At 49.5% G+C, this 10000-nt stretch overlaps 1 protein-coding gene across 2 annotated transcripts in view; it reads right to left on the reverse strand.

The window, feature by feature from the left end:
* LOC308156639 (putative flavin-containing monoamine oxidase A) overlaps positions 1–10000 on the reverse strand; it is a 62437-nt gene that overhangs the window by 42690 nt on the left and 9747 nt on the right. For both annotated transcript variants that reach the window (XM_080530028.1, XM_080530027.1), the window contains exons 6-7: positions 8358–8447; positions 4514–4598 (exon numbers count right to left, since the gene is read on the reverse strand). In XM_080530028.1, the coding sequence (XP_080386154.1) occupies positions 4514–4598; positions 8358–8447 (175 nt within the window). The remainder of the gene's footprint in view (positions 1–4513; positions 4599–8357; positions 8448–10000) is intronic.

A 10000-nucleotide genomic window follows, 5' to 3' on the forward strand; every position in this document is an offset into this window, starting at 1 on the left:
CTTTAGCTGAACACTGAACAGTATTATGTGAGTTGTTTGGCCTTCACACACATGCATACACACACACACACACACACACACACACACGTGCATACACATACGCATACGCACACACACACAAACACCCTTATACTTGACTCACACCGGTTCAGAAGAGACCGTGACTGGTTCAGAGACCTTGACAAGAGGATATAAAATGGACAGAAGGATATATATATAATGGACGCCTGAAAGAATTCTACATCTTCGTCAATGTCTACAAGGCAACAACTCTCTCGCCAAACACTCCTAACCTCCCTGGAAACGTTGGATGCCCGCAATGCCAACCAATCATCTACCGCCGTGTGTGGGCGTATAGGGAGAGTTCCTGGACACGTAACGTCCAATGAAATCGCCAGCTCGTTCTCACAGCGTCCCCCCAGGCTCCAACCCAAGACACCCAGACAACACCAGTCCTCTAAACCTCTAAACCTCCCCAGATACTGAGACCTTCAGAGGCGGGCGTGAGGCGTGAGGAGAGTAGCGTCAGCGCTAGCGCGAGCGTGAGCGATGGTGACAGGAGGGACTAAGCACAACAGCAACACACGCAACGACTACGGACATGGCAATGCACTCTGGGAACAAATAAAAAACGTTTAGCGAAATGAAAAATGTATGCTTCCCGGCCGGCGGTGCTGTTGTTGTTGTTTTAAAAACCACAGACATCAGCAAAGTTGCTTGTCGTCGTAGCCTGGCTCGGCCTCCCTCCTCCTGCATCCTAGCTGGCACTGCTACCCTGCCCTGCACTGCACACACACACACACACACACACACAGTCAACTAATATGAAGTCAAGCCAAAGTTGTTCATAAATCCTAGAGATGGGGAAGAAAGGAGGCAGGGAGGAGAGGCAGCGCTCATTATGAAGGATGGATGGATGAGGGGATAAATCTGATAAATCTGAGAGGAAACCGCCTCGGCCCGGCAGGACAGACATGATGGATACCAGAACATGGATGCTGCTAGGAGGAGGAAGTGGTGTGTGTGTGGGGGGGGGGAATGCATCCCATCTGTGCCTTCAGTATTTGTGTCCCTGTATACTTGTCTCTATGTGGACATAAATAAATGATTAAAATGTGTGTGAGTGTGTGTCTCCAAGCTTGTGTGTGTGTGTATGTGTGTCTCCATGCTTGTGTGTGTGTGGGTGTGCGTTTCTGTGTGTGTGTATGTGTGTGTGTGGGTGTGTGTTTCTGTGTGTGTGTGTGTGTGGGTGTGTTTCTGTGTGTGTGTGTGTTTCTCCCCTTTCTATTTCCATTCATCTACAGAGTATGTCAGGAGGAATAACTGTTATGAACTGCAGCAGGTGTCTGTGTGTGTGTGTGTGTGTGTGTGTGCGTGCGTGCGTGCGTGCGTGCGTGCGTGCGTGCGTGCGTGTGTGTGTGTGTGTGTGTGTTTGTGTGTGTGAGAGAGATAATGTGTGAGGGTGTTTTATATGATGAATGGTTAGGGACTTAAGGGGGAACAGTGCTGAATCTGTGTGTGTGTGTGTGTGTGTGTGTGTGTGTGTGTGTGTGTGTGTGTGTGTGTGAGTGTGAGTGTGAGTGTGTGTGTGTGTGTGAGTGTGAGTGTGTGTGTGTGAGTGTGTGTGTGTGTGTGTGTGTGAGTGTGAGTGTGTGTCAGTGTGTGTGTGTGTGTGTGTGCGTGTGTGAGTGTGAGTGTGAGAGTGAGTGTGAGTGTGAGTGTGTGTCTGTCTGTCTGTCTGTGTGTGTATGTGTGTGAGTGTGTGTGTGCGTGTGCGTGTGTGGCATCTTCAATCACAAACCTGGGCATGTGTGTGTGCGTGTCTGTGTGTATGTGTGTGAGAGCGCGTGCATGTGTGTGTGTGTGTGTGTGTGTGTGTGTGTGTGTGTGCTTGGCCTTGGGCCATCTTCAATCACAAACCTGTGCATGTGTGTGTGCCTGTCTGTGTGTATGTGTGTGAGAGCGTGTGCGTGTGTGTGTGTGTGTGTGTGTGTGTGTGTGTGTGTCTTCAATCTGCTCTATGCTGAGCTCAGCTCACCCACACCCAGCCCAGTAGGAAACCTGTGTGTGTGTGTGTGTGTGTGTGTGAGTGTGTGTGTGTGTGTGTGTGTGTGTGTCTGTGTGTGTCTGTGTGTGTGTGTGTGTGTGTGTGTGAGAGTGCGCGCGTGTGCATGTGTGTGTGTGTGTGTGAGAGCGCGCGTGTCTGTGTGTGTGTGTGTGTGTGTGTGCATGTGTGTGTGTGTGTGTGTGTGTGTGAGTCTCCCTCCGCCTACAGGTTTTCCGCGGCGTCTTGGATTTCAAAGTGGACGACGCGTCGCGCAAATTACTCTAAGCGACTCGGCCGCTCTCTTCTTATTTATCCCTCTCTCCTCTCCTCCTCTCGGTGCCCGCGTCTAAATCACGCCACCGCCTCAGGTTTTAAGAGTTCCCAGTCAGCTGTCCGCTTGCTGCCTGGCTGATTTAGGGCCAGCGGGGGGGGGGGGGGGGGGGGGCAGAGGGGCAGGGGGGGGCACAGGCGAAGCAGCGAGGGTGATCCATGCTACATAATTCAAGGCTGCTCTCAGGACAGTGTCATTAAGTATCCTGGCCAGACTCCATCACCGTGCCACAGGGCGAGGTGGGGCTTTGGGGGGCGTGGGGGGGGCGTGTGTGTGTGTGTGTGTGTGTGTCTCTATGCTTGTGTATGTGTGTGTGTGTGTGTGTGTGTGTGTCTGAGTGTGTGTGTGTGTATGGATGTGTGTGTGTGTGAGTGTGTGTGTGTGTGTGTGTGTGTGTGTGTCTGAGTGTGTGTGTGTGTGTATGGATGTGTGTGTGTGTGTGTGTTTCTCTCCTAGCAGACAAAGGGTTCAAATCATTATTTAACTATTCACAGCGGGGGGGCGGCTGTGGCTCAAACCGGTAGAGTGGAATAGAGAGATATAACGATCGCAGAATGATCGGCGGTGAGTAGGTTGGAATCCTCGGTGGGCCACGTGTGTCGAAGTGTCCCTGAGCAAGGCACTGACTGACTGACCCTTAAAAATGCCTTTCCAATAGCAGCTGCATTGTGTCGGGTGTCCATCCTCTCAGAGAGAGAGAGAGGAGACACACTTCTGTTGATGAAATGTCACTTCCTGAAATGTTCTAATATACATTCGACGGTTACAATATGCATCCTTCGTGTCGTGAATCGTTCAGTGGGGTATTTTTCTAACATATCATGAACATTTTGTTCCCAAAGTCGTATTTCGTAAGGTAATACATCCGGTTCTAGGCAGGGAGGACCGTAGACAGATTGGTGTTGTTTTTCTCCCAGAAACCTTCTCACGAGATGACACAAGTTGATTTGAATGTCCAAGGCTCTGGGGCTGCTGAGTGCCTCTGTTGACATTTAACAAAGACACGCTTTGTTTTGTTTGTGATGAAATCGTCCAGGAAGAAGAACAATCGTTTCCAGTTAGTATGAAAATCCGCAACGCTACTACAATATGAAAATAACTGCCTGCCGTGACTCCCGAATCAATATCTATCTCACCTTTTTTGTACTGTTTTTCCTGTGTATTGTATTTCCTGTGTATTGGAGGAAGAAGGATTACCAGATGATGAGTTCCAGGGATGGAGTGAGCCTGTCCAGTACCACAGCAGCAGCCTGGTATATTATATATATTAAGCCAGGTATTAACCATCCAATTTTCCTGATTTTTTCTCCGGCCCCCATTGATTTAGTCAGCCTAATTGCGGCCATTCTTTAACGGTAAAAAAAAAACTCTGATAACTTTTGAACGGACTACGATAAAGACATGCGGTTTGGATCGTGGTATATTTTGGCACACACACGTACATGAATTGTATAGTATGGGCCTGTATTATTTGCCTTTTGACTCTGCATAGTTCTGTAAAGATTCTCCTGGCTGTGGGGGTTTTACGATTCGTTGTTCTTTAAGCCCATATGGTCATTTCAAAATGGAACCTGAGTGACTGTATGGGGACTGACCCCTTTTTCACACCTTTATCATCTCTAAGTAATGTGATAGGACCATTGTTTGAAACTAAACCCCTCAAAAAAAGTCTGGAAACGCTTTTCTTGTTGATTATTCCTAAATTGAATACCAACAGAAGAATATAGGGGATTTTGGCAAATATTTTTGCGCCGCTACCCACACGTTTAGCTGTGTTGCTCATTCCACGAATGCATGATCCTTACAAGTTGTACCTCGTTGTAAAGGTGACTAATCAGGCTTTCCAACGATATAAAGTACAATACCAATTGGTATTATTAAAGGGGAGGAATAATCAACAAAAAAGTTGTGTGTACAACTGCACCACAGAGTCAGCGTGAGTCAATCTTCTCTTATCGAGACTCAATGATTAGGGATGGTTGTGTTGACGCTTCAATTAGTATTTAATTAACACACACACACACACACGCACACACACACACACACACACGCACACGCACACACACACACACACACACACACACACACATACACACACACACACACACACACACACACACACACACACCACTGACCTGCCAGATGAGGAAGACATGTGACGATCACGGCCCTGCCGAGGAAGGAGTGTGTGGCTGTCTTCACCTCGGCCCAGTCACCGTCCTGTCAGACACACACACACACACACACACACGCACACACACACACACACACACACACGCACACACGCACACACACACACACACACACACACACACACACACACACATTATGTACTGTATTGTGCTGTACATACATACATACATACATACATACATACATTCATACATACATACATACATACATACATACATACATACATACACACACACTAATAAACTAATAAAGAGGCACGGTTCACTCCATAGGTTGCTGTGTTATTATTAACATTCCCTGGGTCACATAACAGTGAAACAATTATGTTGTTAATTGCAATTATACAGCGGATAGATCCGGTCCATTGTCTCTATTGGTCAGTTTGCGTTCCAGCCGTGCCGATATCCACGACCAACCTGGTCTCACACGGCAGACGTCAGAATCCGACGTTTATGGACAAACGTCGATTTAAAAAAAAATAAATAAAAAAAATCTTTTTCTGATTTTTATCCCTTTTTCACCCAATTTGGTATCCAATTGAACCCAACCTAGCATCCAATTATCCCCTGCCTATTGCGTAGGATCCGCCGCCCGACCCCGTAGCCGGCAGCCCCAGAGGAGATCGCCAGGCAGACTAGCTGACTGGCTCCTCGAGCCCGACACCGTTATTCCGGCACCCAGGGGGCGGTGTTGCACGACGGATCCTTGTCCGGAAATAGTCCTATACCGCCCTCGGGAGCGGCCGCTCAATATGCCGCTCCCTGTGTGCCCTGGCCATATCCGGGTCTGGCGAGACCGGGATTCGATCCCAGTCCCCGGTGGGCAGCTTGCACTAGTGGCTAGTGCTTAGACCGCTACACCACCGCGGGGCGCCAAACGTCGAATTCTGACGTGAGATTGCATCCAAACGTCGAATTCCGACGTGACATTTGCATCCAAACGTCGAATTCCGACGTGACATTGGGGTAGCTCGTTCTGATAGCGCAGGGGTGCGCATGCGCCTGTCGGGGCTTCTCTCGGGATTATTCCATTTTGAATTGCACTTGCATTAATTAGTTAGGCCACATTTAGGGTTAGGGTTAGGGTTAAGGTTAGGGTTAGGGTTAGGGTTAAGGTTAGGGTTAGTGTTAGGGTTAGGGTTAGGGTTAAGGTTAGGGTTAGGGTTATGGTTAGGGTTAAGGTTAGGGTTAGGGTTAGGGTTAGGGTTAAGGTTAAGGTTAAGGTTAGGGTTAGGGTTAAGGTTAGGGTTAGGGTTAGGGTAACCATAGGGTTTCCAATTCAAAATGGAATAATCCCGAGAGAAGCCCCGACAGGCGCACATAACAGGCGCACCCCTGCGCTATCAGAACGAGCTACCCCAATGTCACGTCGGAATTCGACGTTTGGATGCAAATGTCACGTCGGAATTCGACATTTGGATGCAAATGTCACGTCGGAATTCAACGTTTGGATGCAATCTCACATCAGAATTCGACGTTTGTCCATAAACGTCGAATTCTGACGTCTGCCGTGTGAGACCAGGCTGCCATGACATACACACGGCTAAATGGAATGTTGACACATCTTTTCATAGTACTCTGTGTTTGTAGGCCTATATATTACCGTTATCGAAGTTACATTCTTACTGTTGTTTAGCAACCGATAAACAACTGTTCAGTGGAAGAACAATAAAACATAGTTACATTAAAATACATTAATTAAAAGTTTATCTAAAAGTTTATCTCGTTTACTGAGCCTGTAACAATTCAACATTTTGCTCCACAATTAATTGTCTTAGAAATAATTAAGCGTTATGGAATGAGATGCCGTGGTACATCGTGGATATCGGCACAGCTAGGGGGTGTATATATAACTAACCACCCCCGCTAGCTGTGTCCCGATATCCACGATATACCACGGCATCTCATTCCATAACGCTTAATTATTTCTAAGACAATTAATTGTGGAGCAAAATGTTGAATTGTTACAGGCCTAAATCAAATCAAATCAAATCAAATAAAATGGTATTTGTATAGCGCATTTCTCACAAGACGTGACTCAATGCCCTTCGCATACTGACAGAGCCGCTAGCAGGCAAAGGTAAAAACCTCTACACCACTGTGTAGCCAGGAAAACTCCCTTGCAGCCCTCTACTCATAGAGCGACTACTACCAGTTTGCCTACCAGTGGACCCCCCCCCACCCCCCCCCAGCCCCTAGTGACAGGGAGGGCATTAGTATTCCTCCCCAGGGCTCCAGGCAGAGCCAGGCAGCCAGCCAGCCAGGCCCGAGGAGGAGGCAGAGCCGAGGCCAGTGACTCGCCCAGGGATCAGACAGAGAGAATGAGGAGAATATTCCGGAAGGCCCTGGAGACTGCAGGCCCCCCCGGGGAGGGAGCCGAGAGGCCAGGTCGTTAGGGGTGACTGGGGCTGGGCGAGAGAGAGAGAGACAGAGAGAGAGAGGCTGGGGGGGAGAGGGGACGGAGGGGGGGAGGCCTCTTCATGCGCCGGGTACTACAGTGGAGTATGTTGTTGTCTGTGTGCTGAGGCAGAAAGAGAGAGAGAGGGAAAACTCTCAGTCGCTGGCTCAGTGGTTAAGATGTTCGGGCGGGGGGCGGGGGAGGGGGGCAGGAGGGGTAGTGGTGGTCTAGTGGATAGTGAGTTGGACTTGGGATCGGAAGGTTGTGAGTTCAAATCCCGCCTGAAGCCACACCACTACTAGTGTGCCCTTGGGTAAGGCACTTAGCCCTCAGTTACTCCAGGGGGAATGTCCCTGTAATTCGTAATTGTAAGTCGCTTTGGATAAAAGCGTCTGCTAAATGGCAAAATTTATTAAAATTAATTAATTAGGTTTAAGTCCGGGGATAGGTTTGGAACATGCTTTTTGGGGGGCGGGAGGTAGCCTAGAGGTTAGAGGTCGGATCGCTGGTTCGATCCTCTGCCTCAGGAGGGAGCTGGGCGTGTGACAGTGTGACTGGAGGGTTGCTGGCGTCACATCTAAGGTAGCCTGCCACTGCCGTTGTGCCCTTGAGCAAGGCACTTGACTTAACCCCCTAATTGCTCCAGACAGGGGCAATGACTATGAAAAAAATATATATATCATTCCGTCGTTGTTCTATAAAAAAGGTTGAATCTGATCGTCTAAAAAGAGGCTAATTAATTAAAGCTATTAGCTGCTCTGAGCCTCAGCCTCCTACAGCGTAGACAAACACTCAAAATGATTCATTAGATTCAGTACTAATTATGACCAAGGTTTCTGAGTCATGTTTACACAATGTACTTATTATGAAAGGGTCACGAAGGGCAACCTGGAGAGTGTAAAGAGCTCTGGATAAAAGGCGCTATATAAGTGCAGTCCATTTGTTCGCTCTGGCAGTGTTTGTTCGTGACAATAAACACAATTACATGAAGTTCACACGGCAGAACAGCGTGTCGTGACTCCTTGTGATCTATATCCTGATGGATGCTATACAAGAGAGCCCTGTCTGTCTGTCTGTCTGTCTCCCTGCCTGCCTGCCTCCCTCCCTCCCTCCCTGTCTCCCTCCCTGCCTCCCTCCCTCCCTGCCTCCCTCCCTGCCTGCCTGCCTCTCTCTCTCCCTCCCTCCCTCCCTCCCTGCCTCTCTTTGAGGCAGCCCGTCAGCCAGTCAGCCAGTCATCCGGTACCAGAGAGCGGGCCTCACAGTTTGAGGGAGCCAGTCAGGCGGTAACCAGTGGGGGGGGCCCCCCCCCCACCTAAAGAGGCTGTTATCTCAGTGTCGCGCCCGGCCTCCCCCAGAGGGAGCTGTTACGGCCCCCCGTGGCGTACCTACCTGCCATATGGCCGTCACAGCCTCGTCCAGCCGCACGGACCCCCTCCCCACGCGCTCCGCCAGCCTCTCGGACAGCTGCTGGGTGCCCCCCTGTGGACAGACAGGAGCATTACAGGTCACTTTCTTTTTTATTCATTACAAAAGAGAGGGGGGGGGGAGTTGAATGTTTATCAAGGACCCCAATTGAAATAAGCCAGTGGCTTTATTGGGTTTTTATCCTGTTAGCTGACCTTGTATGTAATATGTACTTTCATGTACCTACTTCTGCAAATCTTCTAATAAAGTTTTCAATCAATCAATCAATACTGTACATTTGCAGACATTTTCAAAAACACGTTTTTGCTTTGTCATCATCGGTGTGTGTGTGTGTGTGTGTGTGTGTGTGTGTGTGTGTGTGTGTGTCACACACCCGAAGGTAGTGACAAATAAGGGAGGCCACACATGTGTTTAAATGATACAACTAAAGTTTTATTTAAGTAAATAAGCCAAAATAAACTAAATAACATGTGTATATGAATATGGATTAGAGTCAGTGGTGTATGCCATGTGTGAATGGTTGTAGAATGTATGTGTAAGGGGTGTATGGACGTATGTAGTGTCAAACTAAAAGGCCTCAAAGCCTGGTACCCTGAGACCTTACCAACAACCCTAACGGAACCAAAGCAAAAGGAAGGAAGAGAGAGTGAGCTGAGGACACACCCACCTTATATACACCTCCTCAGCTCCCCAAACCCAGGTGACCCCACTTAGCCTGACGGCCCAAGCTCCCACAGGAACCAGCAACAGCCAATGTGCAGGCAGAGTGGGAGGAGTCACAGTGTGACTTTGTGTCCATCACAGATGACAGATGACACTTTAACCCCTGACCCCTAATCGCCGGCTATGGCTGACTGGGAGAAGTGTGTCCAAACGTTTGACTGGTTCTGTAGATAGACGGAGGGAAACAGGCCAAAAGACCCTGAAAAAAATACAACCTCCCCCCCAAAAACGTCCTCACCACACACAAGTGTGTTGGCCTCATGTTTGGACTAGGACTTATAGAGGACAGATATACAGACAGTTACCAGTCAAAAGTGTGGACGTGGCCTGGGGTGGTCCAGTGGTCTAGCACCATGGCCTGGGGTGGTCCAGTGGTCTAGCACCATGGCCTGGGGTGGTCCAGTGGTCTAGCACCATGGTCTGGGATGGTCCAGTGGTCTAGCACCATGGCCTAAGGGTGGTCCAGTTGGCCAGTGGTCTAGTACCATGGCCTGGGGTGGTCCAGTGGTCTAGCACCATGGCCTGGGGTGGTCCAGTGGTCTAGCCCCATGGCCTGGGGTGGTCCAGTGGTCTAGCACCATGGCCTGGGGTGGTCCAGTGGTCTAGCACCATGGCCTGGGGTGGTCCAGTGGTCTAGCACCATGGCCTGGGGTGGTCCAGTGGTCTAGCACCATGGCCTGGGGTGGTCCAGTGGTCTAGCACCATGGCCTGGGGTGGTCCAGTGGTCTAGCACCATGGCCTGGGATGGTCCAGTGGTCTAGCACCATGGCCTGGGGTGGTCCAGTGGTCTAGCACCACGGTCTACAGTGCACACATACGTATGCCCATGTCAGCATGGGTTAAAATCCGGCCCATGCCCTGCTGACTTGCCCTCTCTCTCTCTC

This window comes from Nansenia antarctica (assembly GCF_963989245.1).
Source record: "Nansenia antarctica genome assembly, chromosome: 4".
NCBI lineage: Eukaryota > Metazoa > Chordata > Actinopteri > Argentiniformes > Microstomatidae > Nansenia > Nansenia antarctica.